General features: G+C 35.9%; 1 protein-coding gene across 2 annotated transcripts in view; it reads right to left on the reverse strand.

Annotated features, from left to right (window-relative positions):
• Positions 1-26,397, reverse strand: part of LOC116717296 (mannosyl-oligosaccharide 1,2-alpha-mannosidase IA) — a 213,724-nt gene that overhangs the window by 119,442 nt on the left and 67,885 nt on the right. For both annotated transcript variants that reach the window (XM_032558561.1, XM_032558562.1), the window contains exon 2: positions 5,069-5,165. In XM_032558561.1, coding sequence (XP_032414452.1) covers positions 5,069-5,165 — 97 coding nt within the window. The remainder of the gene's footprint in view (positions 1-5,068; positions 5,166-26,397) is intronic.

Raw genomic sequence — 26,397 nt, forward strand, 5'->3', positions numbered from 1 at the left:
AATGTTAAATACTACTACAAGATGGTAAAATTAGATTTAAATATTTACCCCCCAAAATTTTGTTTCTTTTAAAATGTAAGTAAAACCTTGTTTGCATATAATTTCCTAATATCTCTCCTGATTTACAAGATTACTTACTGTTGATACTGTGGTACCTAGATGTGGGGATATTTTGCTGACTGTGGTAGTTTGATCAGTTCTGTCCCAAAATCAGTGATACTCCAATGTGAACTACATTATCCTGCCTCAATTTGTCCTTTATACCTCAATTTGTGATCTTCATAAAATAAAAAATGGCATATAACAAAGAGTTATATGCCAAACTCTTTGTTTGGCATATAAATCAGAACCTGTTTTGGATCTCTGATGCAAAGAGGTCTATAGCTCAAAAACAATGAAAGAGCTAGATAATTTTATCATACTCTTTTGAATCATAATCAAATTATGAAATTTGCCGCAATCCAAATAGTTTAACAATAAAATGCATAGCACACACAATATTACACTAAGCAGTGATGGAATAAGCATTAATGTTGCATATTGAAAAATTCCCTTGTCTGTTAAGCAAATCAGAATGACAGCTAATTTTCAGCCTTAAGTTCAAGTGACAAACCAACAACCTAAGAAGACATCCTTGAATCTCATAATTTTATCACAACAACTCATCTAAATCTCAGAATCACAATATAAGATTTTAATCAAAAACAAGACAAAAAAGGTAATTTTGTTACTGCATCTTGCTGCAGCTTACAAGTATGCTCCTCCTTGGCAACATCCACTGGACTGAAAGACTGAATGACATTTACCCTTTATCTATTAAAGAGCTTGTTCTCTAACTTAAAATGTTACAGGAACTCGCACTACATTAGAAGTTCTCCACAAAACGTCAGAACTCTACACCCCAAAGTAAATTAAAGCACGTAAACACAATTACATCGAAAGCGCATTATAGCTTTGTGCTGCACAATACCTCCACGTAGTGTTGTAGCTATGATTATCAGCAGTTAAAACCTGGCACAGAGCTTTAAATCAAAGCTTAAGTTCAGTGAGACTGCTGTTAACCGCTAATGTGAAGTATAAATCCAACTTTAAAGGATCAAACTGGAAAAAACGCAAGTTGTTTGTGACTAATCTTTAAGGACCAGCTAAACTGTGAATGTTCCCAGCGCCATGTCCTCAGAAATATTTATAAAAAGCTGGTATTCTGGTTCACTCCTCAGAACATGCTTCAGTCTTCTTTTAGTTATCCAGGAATTAACCATGTCTCAATGCAGCTTTGATGCAAACAAATCAGTGTAACTGAATCCATCATCATTTCCATCACCCTTCAAATTTTAGTATCGACAACAGCACAGTCTATTAGCCTTCAATGTCCTTGGCTGTTATTCCTTCCTAATGATGCATTACATCACATGCTGTGTAATTAGATGAAGCCTTGATATCTCATACTGAGACTGAGCCAAACCTAAGAGCTCTTAGAAAACCAACAGCTTCTTTCACCTGAAGGTTTTATTGGCAAAAAGTGTAAAATATTCTGAACGTGCAAGAAAAAAAAACAAAACTTAAAGTTTATCAGACATCTGGATTAAATTATAATGCATCAAACACTAGTGTTGGACAGATAAATCCCCATTTTGAAAGTGTATTATTCTAAAACAGCTGATAAATAACATTCTTGTAGGCTCATTCCCTCTCTACAAAGAAAGATACAATGTCCAAAAAAAACCTAAAAACGTCAAGTTCTCTTTGTTTTTTTGTCTGTGCAAGACAGTAGACTTCCCAGAAAGAAAGGGTTGGGCTAAACACATAAGTGCTTCAAATACAGTATATCTCGGAGGATTTGAATATCGTGAAAAAGTTTAATGCTTTTTGTCACCCACTTCAGAAAGTGAAATTTATATTATGAAGATTCATTCCACATAGTGTTATAAGTTATTCTGTTCCACACAATAAAATCACTGCACTGTAGCAAACTGGCCTTAGGGAGGAGTTGCAAGAAGAATAGCATTGGTGGGGAAGAAAAACCTAAAATAAGTCTCATTTGCAGTTTGCCACAAATTATTTAGGGATAACGATGAACATGGGGGTGAAGGTGCTGTGTTCAGATAAGACTCTAAACATTGCATTCATGCAAAACTGCTGATGTGAAAGAAAACTAACACCTAACATGACCCTGAACTCATACTCTGTTCTGTAAAAACTTGGTGGTGGCAGCGTCATGCTGTGAGGAGGCTTTGCTTCAACAGGGAAAAGGGAAACTTACTAATTCCACAGACCCAAGTCGGGTCTCTGCGTCACTCCAAAACGTTAAAATATTACTTTAAACCTATATCTGCCAGGGTTGTGGTGTGTAAACGCCACTGTATATTCATGTGTCAGAATGGCCCAGTCCAAGACCAAGTTGAAATGCATTTGAGAATCTGTTATAAAATTGAAACTGCAGTTCACAGATGCTCTCTATTCAGTTTGATTGATGGCATAACTCAGGTGTGTCAAAACTCAGCCCATGAGAGCCGTCATGCTGCAACTTGAACATATTTCCATGGTCCAGAAGGCCTGAATCAAATGACTGCCTGACCTCCCCGCCATGCAGGGAAGTTTTTGCAGAGTCCTGCTAATGACCTAATTATTTGATTCGCCGAGCAGCAGCAGAGACACATCTAAAGGTTGCAGCACATCAGCCTTTGCGGACTGGAGTTTGACACCAGTGGTTTAGATAAAAGCATAGAAATGTGTTAGAACTGGTTTTAGCACCATCCCTGGTTTTGCTCTGATACAGCTTTGGTAGGAAGAGAGCAAGGCTGTCGAAATAATTGTTTCTTTGCATCTTAACAAAGTGCATATTTCTCTGCAATAATAACATTAAAGTGAAACCAGAAATGCTCTACATAACTACAATTAAAAGTGCAAAACTTAATTTACTAGCCCCCTCAGTACATTATACCCCAGGTAGTTTCAGAAAGAATTTATTTCAAACAGGTGCTTCCAAATGTCTGCCTAACTTGGTGGTGAAATTATTTCTGTTATTTTACATCAGAAAGTAATTCTGGATATGTTGCTTTGAAATGTAATGACTCATGATTTAGCAGCTTTACTTTAAACAGACTTCTGATTCACAGTCTCACAGGAGCTGCAGCACCAAAGGAAACAGCTTTTTTGCAAAAAAAAAAAAAAAAGCTTGTGCCATCATCATCTTCAATAATGTTGAATCTCTACAGATAAGAGGGAGTGGGACCTCAGGTTTGAAAGACACCATGGATCCAGTCTTATTAAGAGCTGATCCGCCTTTTATTAAGGCCCGCATTGTGGGATTTCCCTCAAGCACAGTAGTGAGAAGAGCCTAATATGCTCCGATGAAGAGGACCTGAGGATCCCTCTGGATCTTGCTCCAATTAGAGGCTGGTGGCTCAATCCCCTGGCATTGTGTGAAAATTTCCATGGTGGGTGAAAGTTGAGAACAACATGGTGCCAAGAGCACAACACGACGCAAACATCTGAAACTTGTTGCATTTAATATCAAGAGTCCAATTTTATAAATCATTTAGATCATAGATATATCCTTCAGAACATAACGACTGCTGCACACAGAGATTATTGTAGTCTATTGTAGAAGAGTGGCGTTACCATTTGATCCAATGAAATTATTATACAAATCTAAAAAATGATGTTTCATCAACATTTTTAATAATATTTTCATAAAATCTACTGAGCCAAACTATGATTTTTGCTGTTCAATAATCTGATGTAGCAGCAGATAAAAAACAATAATAAAATATATAGTGTATTTGCATGTATGTGTGTATGTAGGTATGTTTGGTAATAGGGTGCACTTAAAACGTAGAACTTGCATATTTGTATGTGTTGTTCTCTCTTGGTGAAATGTCTGTCTGACATAAAAAAAGTAAATTAAAAAAATAAATCAACACAGTCTTAGTGCAATCCCCTGCAACCTGATCCATTTTCCGTTGATGCAAATAGAGTATGTCTAATTATAAAAAAATAGCTATGCTGAAAAGGGAAGCGATCTATACTGCTTGTCTATTTCCGTCGTGGTTCAAATGCAGCACAAAGAAAAGCTTGAACTGTTGGCACCAATAATTAGTCAGCTTAAAATTTTATGGGGAATTTGCTGTACGTCAATGAAAAAGGGGCCGTTTTGTATCCCAATTCTCTCTTTAAAACCTTAATTGTTTTAAAGTTAAATCTATCAGTTCTTCCACTAAAACATGTCACTTCCATTTATATGTACATCCTAGTTAAAATATCTAATTGTCTTTTTTCCAGTGATCCAAAAAGCAAAACTCATACTATATAGTTTATTACACAAAAAAGGACAAGTTAGGCATTTAATTCTCTTGAGTTGGTTATGAATTATAAAAGCACAAAATTTTGTTTGTCATAAAATTATCCTACACTGACAAAAAATTATTTTTAATCACAGAAATATCCAATTACTGAAAATTATGTCCATATAGGAAACAGTATGCACAATGCATACTTGCTTGGGGCTTCTTTTGCTATAATTACTGCATTAATGCAGTGTGACATGGAGGCAAACAGACTACAGGATTAGTGTTGCTCTTAAAGTAACCCAAACACAGTCAAACATCCCCACATTTTTAGAAAGACCTTTGCTTGACAATATTGGCTTTTCCTCTTCACTTTTTCCTTCCACTCAACATTCCATTAACATGGCTGGATTTAGCACCTTGTTACCTACCGCCTTCTTTAGCAATGACCTTTAGTGAGGTCAGCAGTCTCCCCTATAGGATGGTCAAAATGTTACATTTTGTATTTAAAGCACTTTTGATGGGTGTGTTGTAATATTTGCAATTTGAGAAGCTGGATTTTGAGTTTCAATGAGATCATGAAAATTAAATAAATTAACATTTTGATGATTGATTTTGGTTACTTTTCTGACGACAATATCTCCCTTTTTAGTTCAGGGATTTGTTCTAATTTGTGAATGAAACTTACCAAGGAATAAATAGTTGCAACACCTTTGTACAAAACACACAGAATGACCATTATTGGACTTTGCACCACCAGCTGAGTTGTAGAAACTCACCAAACATGTTGCCGAGGTGGCCGTTTTTCGTCAGAGGTCGCAGCTCATTTTTGCCCCAGGCATATCGCTTGTAGTTGTCCCAGGCAAACTTCATCATCTGTAAAACAAGAGTGAGGACACATTGGTCAGTGGACAAAGCAGAGGCAAAGCATCACTCCTCGAAGCTACAGTGGTAATTAAATTGGGATCGCTCAAGGCAAAGAGAATAATGGGTATTGATCAGGACTGGATAAAGAACAAACACACAATTATAACACATAAACCACAATGTTAAACAATGCGACTGACATTTTCCCTGCAGCAGCTGTTCTAAATTAAAGATTGACTGGTGCCAGTGGATGGGAAAGAAAACATTTTTCTAAAGATGAAAATCATTGAAAATGGAAACCGTTATGTGGATTTGTTTTGCAGTGCACCAAAACTTTCTCAACTGACGGAAAGTAAAAAGTCATTTTTTATTGGCAAAAAATCCCCTGCATGCTGAAGCTGATAAACACATTTTCTTACTTAGAAACTTTCTGAATAATGTGTTGGGAGCCAAACACAGTCTAGTAGTAGATCAATCACCTGCTGCATCTCTGTAAAATACATTTACATATTTTATTTAGCTTCTTTGATGCTTTTTTCTCCTTTTCTAGTAAGTTTACACAGTTTATCTAATTTCTATGAGCAAACTGAATAAATGCAGTGTAACTCCACAGATTTGCCAATGAATTACCCTCCAACATTTTTTTTATTTAGTTTTAAAATAATCATTATGATCCAAGCTTTGAAATAATAAAATATAAGTTTGCTAGCTTCTGTACAATGTCAGAGGGTTTTTATTTACATTTTTAAAACTTTCTAAACTTAATCTTAATTTTAGCTGAGATTCAGACAAACTTTGGGTTAAGGGAAGGGAATGCATCTACTAAAACTTAATGCATGGATATTAGCTCTTGTGTGAAAGTAAAAAAAATCTGTAAAATAATCTTTACAGTGTGGTGACATGAGACAGATCAAAGTAATAGACTCAAAGAAACAAGCACAAAACAATAAGGAAAAGTTTAAACTTGGACATAGGAGGATGGTGATACAATGGATCACATAAATCCTTCTTCTATACAGAAATTTATTATTTTAAATCTATTTCACCTAAATGTGCTGCTAATGTTTCAGTTGTTTTCGTACCAATCTATTTCCGTTTTTTGTAGAAATACTACCATTTAATGTAAAATGCAAAATTGCTCAGATTTCCATTTGAACAAATCAACTCAAAATTGTCCCAAACCAAACCAAAATAACCCTCAGCAACCTTTTTAATCAGTATGCACAACATTTGATCACCTCTAGTTAGAATTAGAAAAAACACTTCCGCAGCTTTCAAACATGGCACGCACTGAGCTCTCTGCAGGAGTTAAACGGTAAATCTGTGTCTGGATTTCCAGGCACAGCAGAATACAGCAAAAAAGACACATTTTTCAAAATATCAAGCAAATAGATATTTTATTGACAAAGCTGAATTTCTTGTAGCTATAATTATGCATTTGTTTTCCGCAAATAAAGCCAACAGCAGAATTACCCCTGCATATGAGACAGATGGGGAAAGAAAGAAAAATATGTGATGAATGATTCAGAGGGCAGTGTTTGGCTTGTGAAAAAGATCAGTTTCCACATTGACTGGCTACTTTCTACTCGGTGGGGAGCAGTTTGATAGATATTCTGTGTCTACTGGCTGTGAGTAAGCGTCAAAGCGCACAGCGGTCCAAGTTCAACAAATTTCAACTCTGACCATGCCACAGGCTTCATTTGGTAGAGGGCAAACTGTTGGTGCGCAGTGCATGCAATACAAATGAATGGTCTTCTGAGTGCAGCACAACAGGTGCTTTTTTCAGTCTGATAGCACCATTAGACTGATCAAACTGAAACTGGATAACCCTGTAATGATCTGAGATATTTTAAAATGCAGTTTATGAAAGCTTTATTCCATTTATATAAAAAAATTAACTCCTTTCACGCATTAGATTCGACAAACTGCTATACATGCAATACATGGATTTGTCAAAACTAGACAATACTGACTGAATACAATTTTTAAAAAATTGTTTGTGATCTGCTTTGTTTCAGAAAACAGAGATAAGAAACTACGTAGGGGTTGTCAGCAAGGTCAAATACAAGATGTCCTTACACAATGGCCACATTGAAGTAAGACAAGACTACAAAATGATTTATCATCGTTTCACTGAACATAAATCTGTTTAAAGACTCTCAACCTTCCACCATCCTAAAGCAAATTTCAAAAGGCTATAAAAGGTGGGCCTTGCTCTGCTTATTTGTTTATCTCGTCTGACATTTCTTATTTCTAACAAAAGGGCACAAGCAATATATGTGGAGCTTCTCTGCAATAAAGGGAACAATCTGATTAAAAAATTATGCTTCCTTCATATCAATGAGTGGCAAAAATGCACGAACCACTGAATCATGCAAACTGCTTAAATTTAAACTGAAAAAATTGTTTTGCTTCAGAGCACATTTGTTTCCAAGACTTACCACAATGACAGATAAATCAAATTGCTCAGAGCACTTTAACACATGTAAATAAAGCAGGGAGTCTTTGTACAACAAGCTATCAGTTGGAGAGACTGAATGTCGTAAGCTGGAGTTGTTTTTTTCCCCAACAGCACAATGTCATCTCTTATCAATACAACATGTCTCTGCTTGCTCTCTGGAGGTGGGCTCAAATAAGACAGTGGAAAACAGACAACATGAATCAGATTCCCTCCAGCAGGAAATCCTTTCAAAGCAAGCAGAACTCCAGCAATTTCCCAGAGTAACAACAAAAAAGGCAACAACTGGTCAGGGAGGAGATATTTCATCACAAATTAATCACAAACAATGCATTCATTTTTGTCTTACAGCACCAATTTAATTTGTTATCTGGCAATTGGGGGATGCACAACATATTACTCAGGCTACGTACCAGATCCTAAAATCTATTCACAAATCAGAAGCCCGGCTGGTTACAATAATATTTTCAACATTGTTTTGTTTTGTGAATGCGCTTGACTGACAAAGTAAAACAAGATGAAATAAATTATACAAACATAGAAAAGGGGGAAGGCAGTCATGAGTCTTAGGGAAAAATATTGAAAGTGATCTTTTATCTTGTCACAACAATGACTACAAAAAAATAAAAAATAGCCAATCCAACCTCTAAGTGAACCCAGAGCACACGTCTCACAAAACAAAACCTCCCAGGAAATTCCTCCTGTTTTATCTGAAACTGATAGTCTGTTTTGCTGCCAGTGACTCCTTTGGCAACTTTAAAAGACAAAAATCTCAAGAATTATGACAAAAGTCTCGGCAGAAATGATTTGTTAGTAAAACATGGACTCCATGTTTCAGTTAATGGGTTTGGCAGACTTGTGTTGCATATCTATGCAGCCATTTATCATACTTCATGTTATCTCACCATTTTTTTCTTTACATATTGATTAGATCTGATAAAGCGACTTTGTGTTTAGATGTATCTCTCTACTAAATAAAGACAGTGAAGGAGATATTACTGCCATTACCTGAGTTTTCTCTGCTTTTCATCCTAATAATGGCACTGGTTTCTAAACGTCTTTAAGCTGCTTCTCTTTCTTGTGTGTTTCTCTCCTACAAAAAGCCACTATCAGAGCTATTGCTGCAGCGTATTCTGGTGTTCTTCTTTGATACAGAGCAAACTCCTGGCTCAATGCTTCTGAGTTTAACAGAGTTTGACTCCTTTCTGTCATCTCAACCCCCAGGAGCTAGATTCTGCTTTATGTTGAAAACATAGTTGATTTTTTTTTTCCACAGTCACTGACTGCTTGTTTAGAGGATAGATTACCACAAAATCAGTGACTGGATATAATTGGCTGGATTTCTTGAGGATAACAACTTTATATCTATGAGATAATGATAAACAACTGACAAATACTTCTCCATTCTCACATTATCTTTGAAGACATATTGTTTACTTGTCGCCTCATAAATATTACCTACTAAAAAGTGACACAATGAAAAGATTAGTTTTAATCACTACAGCTATTAGTAGAGCAGCACAACATATAGAAGTTCAATTGTTATCACAATGTTTATTTGTGTCGTATCAGAAAAAGCATGGTGACAAATATTCATGATCCTTGATCCCCACACCAGCTAAAGATTTTACAGGCCAAGAATTGCTGTGCAGAGCATAATGATGACAAAGCAAAAGAGTGAGAGAAAAAATAGTTTGCCATCAAAATATTCTACAATATCATAACTAGTGGTGATTCTCATAATTTTGCCTCTTGGTTGAAGCTCTCTTTCTGGCATCTCTTTACACTATGCAGCACCATTTAACTAGCTTAGATAAACTTGTAAAGATGAGAGGATAAAAAAATAGTCAAGAACAAAAGGAATAATAATTAGACTGATGGGAAAACATTGAGAAAATAAAAATATTTTCAAAAGTCATAGCTTTCATGGATCTCTTGTTGATGATAAAGCAAATGGCTCTGCTGAGTAAACTGAAAGGCCTCAAGTCAGTATGTTTTCCAAAGTCATGGGTTTGAGAAAGTACTTTTCCTATTGTTATCGCTGAAGGCTCACAAGATGTTCCAGCAACCTGAAATCAGTTTCACAGTGGCAGGCAAATGATACAGAAATCTGCTTTTATTAACCAAAACAATTTTACCAGGAATTTACAGGAGAAATGCAAGACAGCTTCAGCTTTTATGCCTTCAAATCTGGAATTTTATTACTTTAGATTTTTGTGCAACAATCTCTGTAGCATGTTTAGAGTTCTGCGTAATTATTGAGGGAATTTCTTAATGTTTCTGAAATAATTTCCACCATACTACTGCATCTACAGCTTCTCTTCTAGACTAAAAAGTCACAACAATGAAACTCAGACTCCATGCAGAGATGAGACTTGGCTTCCTGCTGGGAAACACTGAAAATCCTTCGTTCCATCAGAGAAACTGATGTTTGATTCATATAGCATACCACTGCTGCTGTGCACTGCAGTGGGTCAAAGGTGTGGGAGGACAAAGATCACGCACCTGTAGAATCGTTGGCGTAGCAACACAACATCACAACAGAGGCAGCGCCAATCAATAACTGCGGCTGCGTTACTACCACAACAACCGGCTATCCGAAAGAGACGAGCAGAAGCATTTCTGTCCAAATGGAAACAAAGCAGGAACAGACATGATACCAAAATAGGAGTTTAACATGCAGTTATGCCAAAAATATCTGGTGCAACCCTCTTATTTAGTACGCACGTGTGCCAAACGAAAATAGCCTTGTTTTATACTTGAAAACATGCTGAATGTGTATGTGTGTATTCCTGTGCGCACTGCATGTTTTATTCTCAAATATGAGCAGAAACTTTATTTTAAAAACTTTTAAGAAATTAAACTGACCATTTTAATGAGGTTATATTGTGCATAGTCTATTTATTCAGGCACTGGTTATGCCTGCTCATGCTACTTCCAATCCAACCAATTCTCAAGGTAGTTCTATACTTATTGCTTTAAGTTTTAGAATATGATAAAAACTAATTTCAGAAATTGTAAAATATTTACTGCCATCCAAGGAAAAATATATTTATAAAAAAAATATTGATCTATTGAACTGTAGCAAAAATATACCAAACTGTGAATTTAAAACCCAAATTCTTACCAATCAGTGATTTTTGTGTTTCAGTACACGTCTATACAAAAAGGACCCGGACTTCAGTTTAAAAACACATCAGGAATGGAATACAACAGGAAGCAAACAAGACTGGATGCTAGAAATCAGGTTCCTGTAACAAGGATGGACTGTTGAAAGTTCAAGAGAGTCATGTTAGCTCCTGCTTAATGTTTTAGCTTTTAAGAGGCTAATAATTTTGAGGGTTTTGAACAATCAATGAATTTCTACTGTAATGTTAAAATTCTGCAAACATGCCAAGTTAACATAGCATGTTCATGTTGAAAGCACCTGGAAAATTCTATTAAAACAGTTTTCATGGGGGCTAATCATTTTGTCCTCAGCTATAAAAGTGGTTTATAGAAAACAAAGCACAATGCTTCTAAAGACATAAAATAATTAAAAACAGAACACAATGTGTAACAGCTCAAAGTGAAATAGCCAAGTAGGGATGCCCCAAGAAAAACAGTACAGCTTGCAGTTTTTTTTATTTATAAATTGCTAATTAAAACACCTTTTTAAAGCTCACTTTCTGGAGGCAATACTTTGTACAGCAGAGAATATAAGACAGGGAAACCATATGAATGGGATTTTACTATTACATTTAGTTTTAGTTTTAAATTGTATAGTTTCAGGTTGAAAAAAAAAACCTTACTGCAATGAAGCTGACAACATGACAGACCCATATTAAAAAAGAAGCCCCTCTTTTAAACTTAATGCAGCACATACACTGCACATTTCAAGTAAGATTCCCACTAGAATGGTGAATGGATAAAAAAAAATGTGAAAAGCTTCAGAATGTTTGGCTACTGAAAACAGAAAATCCATCCACCCACTGGTGCATGCAATATTTAAAATTTCTTAAAGGTCCAATATCTAAACGTAGAAAACCACTGGGAGTCACACTTTAGCAGCAGAATGTGAGTTTGAAATAAATGGAGCAAAAACCAAGCAAGAAACCAACTTGGAGTCTCTCAGGAGATTTGCTCAACTGTGTGTATGTGGGCGTGTGTGTGTGTATGTGTTATAGGGGAAATGCATTATAGTCCCTTGCAGTTCTCTTTGTGAGCATTTTAAGTGAAGGAACATGGCACAAAGAGTGGAAGGAAACATTCTCATATGTTAAACAGACTGCTTTGTGGCTGCTATAAAAAAACAATAAATGTTCCAACAACAATGTCTGATTATAAAATAATTTCATCCTTACAAAGGAAGAAGGTGAAAACAGGACTCATATAATGATACAACAAGTTTCATTGTTCCTTGATATAATAAGAAGACATAATTTCAAGAATGTAATTCTAGTCAGAAGATGGCGTTAAATTTAGGTGTACATTAGGTATTCAGGGATGGACGTTTGCACCCACCACTGGCAATATTTGGATATATTTATCAAATGCCCCTATAGTGCCACTAGACTTATCCATTATCAGAAGAAGGGATAAAATGCCATGATAGTTCAGGAGAAAAATGTTTACCAGAAACCATCTTTCTGCAAGGGAGCTGGGTTATGTTGAATTATGTAATTTGTAACAAGAACAATGACTTGATGTTAGTACCATTGCCGGAATATGTTAGCTTTTACGTGTTTATTATTATTTTGGTCTGTCTTTACTAACCCTCTCATCATGTTTCTTTATATAACTATCTTATCAAATCAAGTTTGCTTTAATTAGTCTTTTCCTGGAAATAAACTGTTGGATTTTAGTTGCCATAGTTTTACAAGCTATGCTATTTTATATAGTGTTTGCATCCTGTAAACTTTTTAATTTTTTTTCCTCTAAGCTTAATTTAGATGGTGTTTATGCCATCTTAACCAGATCTCCTGGTAAAAGAGATACTGTGTTTCAAATAGGATCACTCAGTCAAAAACAAACAATACTCAGTAGCTAAAATTAATCACTTACTTGATGTGATATTGGGAACTATCTTATATAAAAGTATCTTTTCTTTTAAGTGAAATGGGAAACTCAGAAGATAAGGAAGGGAGTTTAGGTAAATTGAAATGTATTTTATGTAGCTATAAAGTAGACATGCTGTACTTTACAGTTATTTTTAATAAAAAATAACATTGTGTATCCAACAGATTGTTTTATAACCATTAGTTACAAATACCTGCATGTAAATTTTTCCATTGCGAGTATAGATCTTCTTCCAGCCCCCGTAACACCACTTTTAATATCTTCATAAATCAATATCAAAAACAGCCATGTTTGTTTTTACACAAGACCTCTTTTGAATATAAAGATTGTGGTTATCAGATAATAAATCACTGCAGGGCCCAAGCTGCTGCATCATCACCTGCAATCACCAGGACCTTTGGCAACAAAAAATGTAAAATCAGCTCTTTTGTTGCACTGTTTCCTCCTAATTTTCAACATCTTATCTCTTTTACACTCCTTTCACATCCCATAATTATATCTGCATAGTCATCTCCAGCTTACTAAAAATATGTTAATTATGAATGTTGACAGATCCCTTTACGTCTTTAATAGCCAGTGAGACCATCCAGAGTCAGCACAACACTCTGGGACACTGCAAACAAACTAAAACAAAACAAAAAATAACAAAAAATCAAGGGTCAGAGTCGGAGTAGGTTGTTGATGTCTGGAATTAATGGACATCTCGGAATTAGTATCACAAACAAATCAGGGGGAAAAATTCCTCTGACCACCTCCAAACATTTGGTAGCAATTGTAAAAATCCCAGGAAAGATACACATTAACCAAAGAACAAATGCATGTCAGTTAATGCACAAATCTTCACTTGTCCTGGGGTGGAGTGGCAGCTTTTGAATCCCAAATCTGAAATGTAAACGTTCTACTTTAACTAAAACACACACCCTGTCACCCCCACATGCGATGTTATTGATGTTTTTCTTTATTCATTTTTAAACACCACAGTCAAGATGATGCCGCAGACATGTCTGAAATGAAGAAATACACAATGCTGAGTCAGTAGATGTCAATATAATTGATGCCAGCAACACATCAAAGCACAAAAAATAGAAACATTTTAAGAATGTAATTCTCCTAAAACCACAGTTGTCTGGAACAAGGGAGGAAAGCCAAATTTGGAACTTCTCCAGCCCAACAAATCCCAACACAATACATATTTTCATCCAGACATCTCAAACAAAACACAACTGCTTCAGCTTTTCACAGCCTGGCATTCACTACAAATCTTAGCAGGGCAGAAGGGAGGGCAGAAGAAACTTATTAGGGTGGCTATGTTTCATCAAAATCAAAAGGTTTTCATCACCACCAGTACAGATGTTTGCAGCTTAAAAAGTTTAAACGACCATTAGAAATACAACAAGCTGAGCATCAAAGGGGAAACAGTATGTGAATATTTGTATTTGTTAAAACAAACACTGAAAATAGAATTGGCAAAAAGGTCTAATTCATTCACCCATATACAGCCTGAAAATGTTAGTGAAATGAATTCTAATCTAAGAATTCACAAATCTGTTAACATTTACTTTATTATTTTGAAAACCATTGCTAGCTTCAGCCAAACACCTCTGCTAAAACAGAGGACTGATACTTGACTTACCAGAGCTTTTCTTTCCTCAAACAATCAGTGCTTTACTTTAGTTCTGGAGAAAAGTGGTTGACAGAAGTAATGTTTGCCAGCACTGGGGCTCTGGAGGCCCAAGTCAAACAGTTTTCTTTCCTCTCCCAGTTTTTGTGGATCAGTAAGCTGGACCAATCAATAGACCTAGCCAGGAAAGTTGATGGAAATTGAGGAGAGGAGAGTGTTTTCTGAACTTACTGGAGTAACAGGAACTTGCACAAGAAATATAGCATCCCTAAAATGTTCCTCAAACTGTCTGACTATCGCCAGCTTCCACCCTTGTTGCTGACAGCAGCTCTTTCTGCACAAACAAATTGGTAATAAAATTGCAAGGATGGTGCAGAAAATGGGAAGTTATTGACAGTAAACACAAACTATTGCAGAGCTTTTACAGTGTTATTAGAGAGAGTAAGGTAGAGGATAATAGAGAAGCCGAGAGAAAAAGTCACGAAGGAAGGACATACATAGAAAAGGGAAGTAATTTGTCTCGAAGACATTGCCAATTTGAGTGGGCTGCAGGCGGATGCATTTACACCAAGTGAGCTTCACTGAGTCTTCTGGGGAGCACACTGGCGATTTTAGCACAGTATTTTCAAAGGAAAGCACTCATTTAGATCAGGTTCTGCTTAAATACACAAGGGAGAGAAAAATGAAAAACCATTCACAGATTTATGGGGCAATTGGAGACAAGGACAAATGAACTGAGGATAAGAGTTCATTTCTTAAGTGAGATAGTAAGTCTACTTTTATATTGTGGCACTAAATGTGCATTTCTTTCCGCAATTATTTCAGTTTACAAGCTAAAAAAAATAACAGGGGGCTAAAGAAAATTATATCCCCCCATTGTCCTCTGGTTATCTAAGATCAGACCTCTACTGCTCATTCTAGGACACCAAAAGCCATTTAAGCACCAATGTATCATCTTTATTGGTTACTCCTTGGTAGTGCCTGTTTTGCCGTCAGAACTGTCTGGAGTCTTCATATCATACATTCAAGAAGGTGACTGAAAGATTTTTGTTCAAACTAACATGACAGCATCACATAGTTGCAGCAGCTTTATTGGCTGCATATTATGAAGTAAATCTCTCATTCCACCACATCCCAAAGGATTTCAGCAGACCTACATGGTCAATACTCAAGCTGTACTGTTTAAACTATTCTTTGAATTTTTACTAACAACCTCAAGTAAATGACAAGAAAGTGTTAACCTCTCCATTATCTCACCAGCCTGACCTGCTTATTAAAAGCAGGGTGGATCTGTCCTGTTTACAACAAACTCTGACCCTACTGCTGCTCATCCATCTGTGTTATGGATTTTTAGATGGTATTTTGCACACTTTGGTGGTAACAACTTACTTGAGCCACTGTTTCTTCTCTTATCTTAAAGCAGCCTTTCCTTTTAATTTGCTGGCCTCTAACATTAACCAGAGAATTTTGTCAACACAAATGTGGCTGATGAATATTGTTTTTCTTTCTGGACTGTTGTCTGTAAATCAGAGAGAGATGGGTTTGTGTGAACATCTTAGTAGATCAGCAGTTTATGAACTCAGCCCAGACCATCTGTCAAAAACACCAAATCCCTTTTCTTTCCCATTCTGATGCTCTTTCAGTCATCTTTACTACATCTATACAGGTAATGAGTGGCCAAAGAGTATACGTGTGGGTTTGGGTCAATTGACTTGTATGGTGACCTTCTTCAGGTGGTCAGGCTTCTTTTAAGCAATAAACTATTAAGATATTTACAGAAAGTATAAACAACTTGAAAATTTTTACTTGAAAAGAATGTCCCTGGGTATAAACATTTGATTAATTACTCCTACTGCTTTTTCTCTCAGTAAGCTTTAAAATAACTTGTCTTACATTGTGGATGGGCAAAGTTTCCCAAGCATTAGGATTTATGACTAATACTTTGATGCTTTTTTGGAACACAAAAAAGCAACAAACCACTATTTAAAAAGTGTAAAATGAAGACAAATGAGGCCACAGCAATTCAAACTGGGACAGTATGAGTGAAGCATGAGGAACAGTGTCTCTGCAGAGCAAAAAGAACACTAAAAGAATATCCACTGTGACCACAGTCTGTTCGTTCAGCCTGCTGATGTCAAGCAAGTTATACAGAAGTACTTTCTGCTGCACACCGCAAGAGTTAAGAACATTTTTCTACCCTAAGGCTATAAAAGTTGTACATTTATTCTGTTCACCCACAGTTTTTTCCCTATGACTGTATAACTTTTGTTGCTTAATAACAATCATCAGATTTTTATCATTTGCCTTCAATTTTTTTTACTTCTGATAAATCTGTGGAAGCTATGCATATTCTGCTTTTACTAAGTTCAGCTTTTACAGCTTTTATATTTAAATCTGATCATCATATTAAAAGAAACTCCAAATTTCCTTTTGAAGCTCTAGGAGTCTAGGAGTTTAAAAATTATTTCAACAACTGGTGTTATTTACGTTAGTGTATTTTACATGCATTTTTGTGTTTTTATCTGTGCTTTATTTTGTCCATTTAATTATTTCTCACATTAATTTGCTGTCATGTGTTGTTTTTTTAGCTTTTAAATATCTCTACCTTTACTGCAAAGACTAAGACTCAACTTTACTGTAAAATATTTTACTGTAGGACAATAATTTAGCAATGTCTGACAAGAATGCAACACATTTAGTCTCAGAGTAGATAATTAATAATGTTTAGCAAGTGTGAAAACTTTGAACACCACGAATAAACTCAAGAAAAATGTACAAACCCATTCATTATACGCTCATGATATTTGCAAAGCCTCAAACCAGGTTTAAAATTCTTATCCCCGACTGAGCTGGAAGCTTTGAAACACCTTCCTGTCTGAAATGATTCTTCAAACAGAGAGGCGAGCCTTTGAACTCAAAGGTGTCATGAGTATATCAGCCTCAGCACTGCTTTCATTTTAAATTTGTGACTTCAGAAGAGCAAAAAAATAGTACGAGTTTAAAATGTTGTTAGTGATGGATTAGTTTGGATTCCTTCCAGTTAAAAATAACACTTACAGAGGGAATAATAGCAAAAGCGCATTGCTCGTGAGAACAAAATGATAAAATAAGTTTAAGCTGTCTTCCAACCTAAAATGTTCTGATTTATTCCATTGATGAACCAAAATGTTGAGAAAATTTGCTTGTTTTCTTTAAGAGTCATTTTTAAAAAGCTGTATATTCAGTGTATTTGCCATTGAGGAATGGAGAGATCCGTCAGTCTGCCAGAATATTTGACTGACATATTCTCTCGTTTTAATGAAATCTCAGCTCAGAAAAGAAAGAGTTTCAGAAAATAAACCCTCGTCTTCAATTTCTTCTCCTTTCCAGCCACATTCACACACAGCATACCATCGCCTGCCACCACCTTCAATAAATCCCCAAAATATCATTCTAAATTAAAAACGATGGAAGCTTAAGCCTTTGAGCAGATCATGATTCTTTTGATTTTTTTTAGCAGCACAGTGGCATCTGGTAAGTTCATGGATAATAAATCATTAAATGTGTGAAAGTTGGAGAAAAAAGTTTGAAGAAGGGTAAATGTTCAAAGAATGAAATGTACACTATACTAAAGAATAAGTAAGATTACAGTTTCACAGTAGAGATGTATTTTAGGGGTGGGGGAACAACTTGTACAATAATCTCACACCAGTGTGCTGTTTGTGCATTTTCTGAACTGCTGAATCCCACCTGCCTGTATTAAAACACCAATCTCTTGCTTACTATGCGACTACAGAGCACCGTTTGCCCATTCAGGCTTCTTACTCAGCATTGCTATGATTTTTAAAACAAGTGTTACATGTCAGCTACCTAAACTCCAGAAAAATGTGAACAAATATGAGATCAATGTGATAACATTCAAAATCACAGTGTATTTACGTAAACAAAAGGCTTGTGTCACCATTTATAAACAAGAGCCATGCAAAAGTAGTAGGAGATACACACACTAGAAGCTGGCAACCTAGAAGTTACACAAAAAAAAATTGAAATTCACACACCACATTCTTACTTTGATGTTGGTCTTAAATATTACCTAGGGTGACCTTGTAGTAACAGTGTGCTCCAAGCCCTTTATTGAAACCCAGGGATTAGCCTCGTTTCTTTCTTCAGGTAAAGTCGCACTCTTGGAAACCCACTTTTGTCACCTCCTGGCCCCTTAGATAACAGAAATTACACAGCCAGGGAAGATTTCTAGATCAAATCTTAGGATGAGCTGAAGATTCGAAGAAGAGCAGGGGTTTTTTAAGTGCTGCCAGATTCCTGAGTGGGGTGATGGTGGTGTGATCATCTCCTAATGTATTTCTGTTTGGAAATGGAAAGTGGACAAACTATGGTGATGACTGCTGAATGTGGCTTTATTTCAGAAGCATTACAAACAAAAGTTCACAGCTCAAAATGGACACAAAAGAGGAACAGATGGAAATGGCAAATGAAAGAGGACACATGTGGTGGTTTTAAAGGATTTGCTGACAATAAGGAAACTTACAAGGTGGGAAGATGCAATGTCAGTTTTTATTTTGTCTTTATAATGAAACAACTGCACCCAAGACAAGACTGCAGTGTCAAAATACAGATGATGTAAGGATGTGCTCCAAAGGCTGGATGGAAATTAGATCTACTGGGGTATTTATGAAAAGCCATTACTGTTGTTTTAATGCACACATTTTTTATCACATTGCTACTTCCTTTTGCAATCTTGATTGTTTTATACAAGTAAAAAGTCAGATGTTTCACAGGAAGGTTTGTACCAACTGAGCAGTAATTCATGACCGTCTGGGGCATATTTTTTACCTGCTTTAACAACCTATAAATTAATCTAATTTTTATATTCTTCTCCTAATATCTACCAGTATTGGGTCAAGTTATTTTCTGGGGCCATATCTAATGAGTCAATGACCTCAAATGGGGATTGGACACAAAATTAAAAAAAGAGGGTTTAGAACAGAAATTTTCTAAAACAAATGTTACTGTTTATCTTCATCATTTATCTTCATCATTTATTAAAATAAGTACTCCAAAAATATAAAAAATTGTTTAATAGCTTAAGTTGGTGTTGAGCTTTTTGTTGACATTAAGTTGGAAAAAATGGGCAAAACACTATTTGGGATATATATTAATTGAACACATCATTGTTTAGGTGACAACAAGCTGCTTCATGTCAGCACCTTCAGCACCTTTTCTGCTGTGTAAGCATATTTTTCTCAACAGTGACATCCACTGCTTAGGAGAGATGCTGCATGGAATGTAAATTAGGTTTAAAAGTTCAACATGCCAAGCCACACCTTCATACTGAAGATACCAATGCAAGAAATATGCCCAATATATCGCATTTATCACCACAATATAAATGTCTGCCATATCAACAAAGAGACCGCTTAGATGTGGCACCTAAGCATATCTTAGGTGCTATGTACATTAAAATTTAGCGTACAAATTATATTTTTGGCCACATCTGACCTTTCATGCTGCTTTATGCCAATATATAAATCTCTCTCATTAATACCCTAAGGCTTACAAAGAATGTTAGGCACTCTGTGATGATAGGAAAGGAATAGTGAGGAAAATGTGTGTTAATTTCAATCAACATTGTAATCATACTATTTAAAAATAAGTTTGCAATTACATATTTCCCCAAATATTGTGCTGCTCCACGAACCACAACTAAACTCTTATTACCTTGCAGGCAATAAAAATACAATATACAAGGTAAATTAGATAAGATATTAAGCATTTACTCCATTGCAAACCTTTCAAGATAATATTTAGCAATAAATACACCAGGCAGAGACCAAAAAGAAAAGAGAAGTAGCTCAAGTAAGATTTACAAAAACGATGCCTGTGGATTTCACAATGGAAAAACCGAACCAACAAAGCTGACCAGATGGAGAAAGTGGTTCATCGAGATGCTGCTTTGCTTTGACATAATCCAAGTTTAGATCTGTTTCCAGCTGGAAAATATGCTGCCAGCTGCACCCCTTCTCAAACCAATGAAGCCAATATGTTACTCGGCAGATTCCTAATTAAAATATTATATAAAAAGTGATGTGTTGATTCTGTAACATTATGAAAATATGTTTTGAGTGCTTATTTGTCTTCCTCTCGGTTCACTTTTCCCAGTAAAAACAGTGAGGTAAAACCAATTAGGAAGAATTAGGGTACCCCAAATTACATGCAGTAAAACAGAACAAAAACATCAAGGATAGACATCAAATACCTGCGTCATACATACAAAAAACTATTTTAAATATTAAAAATGAGGGGAAAAACAAGGTCAGTAATAAATTTGAAATATAACGGAGGAGAAAGAGAAAAGCATCCCCTTGAGAAACCCAGAGAGAGAGTTAAAAATAAGAAAAGAACTTTGACATTGTTACAACATTGTTGCCACAAAGAAAGACTTTTCTTTACTTCTGGCTGTTTGGATAGTCTGTAACTTCTTTGCAATCATCTGCAATAACTTTCTTCCTTATCAAAGGTTTTAACATTCAAAGAGAAACCAAATCTTGAAAGGAATTAGAACAAGTTATATTTTGCCAAGAGTGGTGGAAACTTATTCTGAACTTTCAGCAGTTTTTACTCAAACTAATTAATATCTATTAAAAGCAACTTTGTGAGTGCTTTCTCTATCTTAGCAGTCAGATTTTTAACTTACAAAATGTTATTAATTAATTATGTTTAATGCGGGAGACAAGAATCCTTTTAAACCTTAAAATTCACTCATTTAAAGAACATGAAGCTAACAAAATTGGGTTTATTAATGAGATCAAAAGCCCCCTGCAGTGTTTCTGAGAGCGTCCCGCACTGGTAAAGATTTTGAAATTCTGTCTGTGAGGTTACTGCTCTGTCCTGCAAGACAAGCACAGGAGCATTTCAAATTCATTTCAGCAAACCCTTCAAAGCAAACAGACAAAAAGTCATGACAAAATAAGCATACATAAAAGTTTCAAATGTGTTACATTTTAAATAAATGTGATTAACCACATTTGTCGGAAAGCTGAGTTTCGTTTCAAAAAACAGTATTCAGCCAGGTTTAAATACTGCCGGACCTTTAGATTCAAAAAATAACTTGCAGCATAAAGTGGACTGAAAGATCTCAAAATGGAGAGCATGTTTCAATCTAATAAAAAAAAAAGAAAAAAAAACTGATCAGTCTGGAAACAGTAACAAGCCTATTTCTATCATCTCATCCTCATCCTCATACTCCTCTCCTAGCTCTTTTTCTGGATCTGGTACATAATACTTCTCATCCTAAGCTTGTGCAAAGGCTTAAATGCTGTCAATTCTGGGAGTTTCTGAACTGCAGTGAACCAGAAACAATGTGCTTTCCGGCCAGTTCTCTGTTTGTCCAGGTTTCAATCCATTTTACCCTCTAAGATACATCTTGGGAGTAGAAGAAAATGCGTTAAGAGTCTGTATCGCACCTTGCTTTTCTTGGAATGGCCATTACAAAAACTCCACAGAGAAAGAGCGAGCAAATCAACCAAACCAAAAGGTCTTTCTGGACGTTTTCTGCAAGATTATTGTTTCACCTCTTGATTCTTTCCATTTTTATTGCTTTCAGTTCTTTTGCTTGTTTTCCCTTACCTTGCTTGGGCTTATCTTTGCTTATTTGTCAATTTTTCCCCTTCTTTTTTTTCACAGTGTGTTTCCATGCAATCCCCATAGCATTTCTATCTGTTTTAATCTGCACTCTTTTCCATTTCTGTTTATATGAAACACAACCCCAGGGAGGTCACACGGTAAAGAGAGAATGTAAAATTTGTTTTATTTTGGGCTAAATACATCTTTACAAACATACAAGTCAAGACGTGTCACTTGGCATGCGTTTTTTTTTCTTTTACATTCAAGGATTGAGGATGTACCTCAAATGTAATCGCTGTTCCAATTAACGAGAACAAAAGCTGAACACGGATTTAAATCATTAGTGTGAGCTAAGAGTCTCATTGACAGATTTCAGCTCCAATTGGCTTCTTTAGACAATAGATACAGTTGATTCAGATACCTGGCAAGTGTAGCTTCTGTGCAGGGATCCAGATACTATTTTTTACTACTGTGTTTGTCTCTGCAAAATGCTGATAAGTCCAGAGAAAGGCTTACATTACACCCCTCTTTCTTTCCACCCTCTTTGTGATCATACCCTGGAGCTTCCAGATAATTCTATTGTTCATGTCGGCGTGTGTTTGTGTGTGTTTGTTTGAAGACAAGAACGAGAGACACAGAAAGAAAAGAGAATAAGCAGAAGGAAAGACTGGAAGTTTGCAGTATTTGAAATTGGGAGGGGGAAAAAAAGCACGGTAGAAAATGTGTGAGACACGAAGAGGGTGTTATTAATCTGCACGGCAGTGGTTCGATGCAGGTGTTTGCATCTCCACTCACATTATTTACTCTAGAGGCTGTATGAGGTGGTGAAATCTGCAGGTAGCTGACAGTAAACTGCGGCACTGTTTATCAGAAGCAGTAAATAAGAGCCTGATAAATATGCACTCTGTCGTGTTGCATGTGTGACGCTGTGAATGTGTGAGACAGCAAAACCCTACGGTGATCTGCATTAAGCCGCTGTAGATGAGCAGCAACAGCAAAGATATGAAAAATTGGCAGAAGTGAGTAGTTAAATGGGTCTAGTAGTTAAGTGGGTTTAAAAATATGCAAATGCACTAACACACTGTCATTTCTCTACTGAATTTGCTGATGTTACTGTTATGTGATTAAAGTCCTGCCGCAATCATTATCCGTGTCAGGCCATCGGGGCTGAGTCCAAACCCACCAAACACACTGCTGGAAATGGATGGTGTTCACTGACTGGACATTGATCAGAGGTGGAAATCCAGGCTTGATCCAGACAAGATCGATATGTGGTTTTAGCCTGAAGGACGCATTGGTAATATGTTCATTATGGTTGAAAACCACTAAACCTTGATCTCCTGTTTTGCAGATGCAGCTTTTTAATGTACAGCTCTCACGCCAGTTCCCTTTTACACTCCACATGTTGTGAAATATTTCTTAAAAATACCTGCTTGTTGAATTAAAATACAACCGAAGCAATTCAAGCATTTAAACCAACCAGATGAAGTTCTTTACTGGTTCAGCAACAACCTGAGAGCCAAATCTGAGCCCCTTCATTGCATCACTGTAAATATTTTATCCCATTAAATGTTTGATCCCCCCCCTCTATTACGTTCTGAGATTTTGTGAAGGATAGCACTCAGCTGAGAGTTTAACAACGTGAATATTTGCCTCCAGTGTTTCCTCTACCATTATATCTGAAAAGTGTCCCACCTGCCAACCACTTTCCCCGTCCTGGAAGATTTAGTCAATCTTAGTACATCTATACAGTACAAGTTAAAATAAGTCTTTAAAGGTTCCCTTTCCTTTAAAACTGGCCTATACATTACACTTTTCTTAAAACAACTGATCTGTCATCTCTTTTTAGATTTCTTTCCATAATGGCTGCAAGGGGTAGGAAATTATTGTACCATTCATCATTATTTAGATATTTCATTTTATTCTCATAAGAATTTTGATTTATCAGAACCAAAAACTCTATATGGTTATGTTTCAAAATCCCAAAACTCAAAGAATGATTAAAGTTCTAATGTCTGTTCAATAATCTGCAAGTAGTTTGTTGTTGATTTTTTTTGTTTTGTTTCTTTTAAAAAGAGCAGTACATGCATTTGTGGAGATTTGACTGCACAACAGACTAAAGGACTAGACACAATTTAGAGGTATTCAAAGATGAGTTCAGGACCCTATTGCAAATACAGCAAGTAAGGAATACTGAGCTCTTTCTAAAAAACTTAACCAATAACTTATATTATCTATAACAGAACTGTACCAAAATATAAAAACTGGAAGCCATTAAAAACCGTAATGGTTGATGCTGTCTGTGTAGCCATCCTCTTGTTTAATTGGCCTCCACATCTCTGTATATTTCTAGTGAAATAAATGAGTCCAAAATTATGCTTCAGAAGCTAAACAGTTTGGGCGCCACTTGTTTTAGACTGTTATCCGTCACTCTGTATAAACATCTGAGTAACATTTTGGGTAATCATCAATATACAGTAGATAACAGAAATAAGCAGTGGTGCAACTATTTTATTTCCAAAAGGTCTTTAGACGACTAAGAGGATTTGCATTGTTCAAGTCTGAAGATTATTTCATATTCGGGCTACAGCTACCTGTTCTCCTTCCTTTACCTCCTTTAAGTGAGATCACCAAGGCTCACAGTCAGGGATGGTCGGTCATCTCATTGGCAGAGAAGTTGGACAGAGTTAGCATTGATCATTACTCTGCAAAATACATACTGGGAATGGCCTTGGAAAAGCCCAACCGGGCTGTCTTGTCTTGGCAGAAAGCCATTTCTACTTCACTAAAGTGTAAAAAAAAGTGAGCAGCAAAATGTTCAAGTGACTTAAAATCTTAGAAATACATTTTTTTTTCGGAGCAAATGGATCATCTCTGCTTTGACACAAAGGGAGAGAAAAAAATAGACAGATGGGAAGAGGTAGTCCGTGGAATGAGCTAAAAGACGGCATGAATATCAAGGGAAACTGGAGGAGAGCTCAGAGAATAGAGAATAATAGAAATGGGACAAAGGAAGAAATAGGAGAAGCAGGAGCAACAGAAAAAGAGTGAAGGGTTCTAGGGTTCTCGTTACTTTGAATGTGAATACTCTTTAAATTCAAACTGTCTTTTTTACAGACATCTTCTGGGATGAAAATGAGGGTGAATAAAACACTTACTGAAGTTAGATGGAGTTTGAAACTCTATATATTTATCAAAAACTTCTTCATGAACTCAAATATCCCATTTATAATTATAGTTTAAAACATGAAAACAAATGGCAACAGGAAAACGTGAAAAGTCCAAGTCAACAATCAGAATGGTTTGTAAATATTTTGGATTGATCAGTAGATCAATATCTCAGCTATATTTCCATTGTCCAGGATTTCCACTGTGGACACCTGGTTTCAAGTCAACTGTGGGACACTTGTGGTGTGAGCTTTGTCTTATATATTTTTTTTATTGTTGATAAAGATTTTCTTATGCCAAACAATGTAAAATCTGTTAGAATAAAGCAGAGTGTGTGATTTTGTTTATATTGACAGGGCTGAGCAATATAGCTGAAAAACTAATCACAAGATAAGTGCTTCATATCAGCAGACATTAATAATTGATTTATTTCATCATTCTCTATAACAGTGTTGCTGAGTGTAAGCCTTTTTGTTAGTGAAACCTGTCCAACGCTCTATTCAATGCTGTTTGTGGAACATTACTACTTCAACTTCCCTCCGCCACTAGGAGGCGACTCCCAGATATCTCCAAGTTGAGGAAATAGACAATAGCACCAACTGAAAACCAAGCATTATAAAGAAAAAGAAATCACTAAGAAAAAAGAAAATAATAGTCTATATGGAAACTGATGTCACAAAATATGAAAATACAAAGGAAAAAATTACACACTACTGTCAAACTCAGTTATATTTGCCCAGCTAATATGCAGGTTTAGATATTGTATTTACACATACATGGATAATACAGATAAACATTCTTAAAACACAGTAGCTGATTTTACAACCACTTATAATGACAAATTTAGAGAGAGTTACATGGTCAAACAGCACATTTTGGAACAACATGGAGAATATCTTACCCATCTAATTTATGGACACTTAATGTAATTTGGGGAAACAATGACCAAAAACTGTGGAGGAGGCTAAATTAAATTGTGCCTTTGAGACCTTATTTTGCTGTAAAGTGGGAAAAGTCGGTGAAATGTATCTTTAATAGCCTAAAGACATATTTAATGGGCTGCAGTGTGTAGACAAAGTGCTGCCACTGCAAGAAAAATTTTATGGAAGAAGGCAGAACAGTGCTTTCCAAAAAAGTAAGCTTTCTAAAGGTAATTACTGGAAAAATACTCAAAAATACTCACATTTCCAGTAATTTTTTAATTACTAGAAAAAATACTCAATACTTAATTACTTGTCACAACTGAAAAAGAAAATACAAAATCAAGTGTTAGGATATTTTGCCAAAATTCACCTTGAGAGTTGTTGGCAAACACC

The sequence above is a fragment of the Xiphophorus hellerii genome, chromosome 3 (assembly GCF_003331165.1).
Source record: "Xiphophorus hellerii strain 12219 chromosome 3, Xiphophorus_hellerii-4.1, whole genome shotgun sequence".
Taxonomy (NCBI): Eukaryota; Metazoa; Chordata; class Actinopteri; order Cyprinodontiformes; family Poeciliidae; genus Xiphophorus; species Xiphophorus hellerii.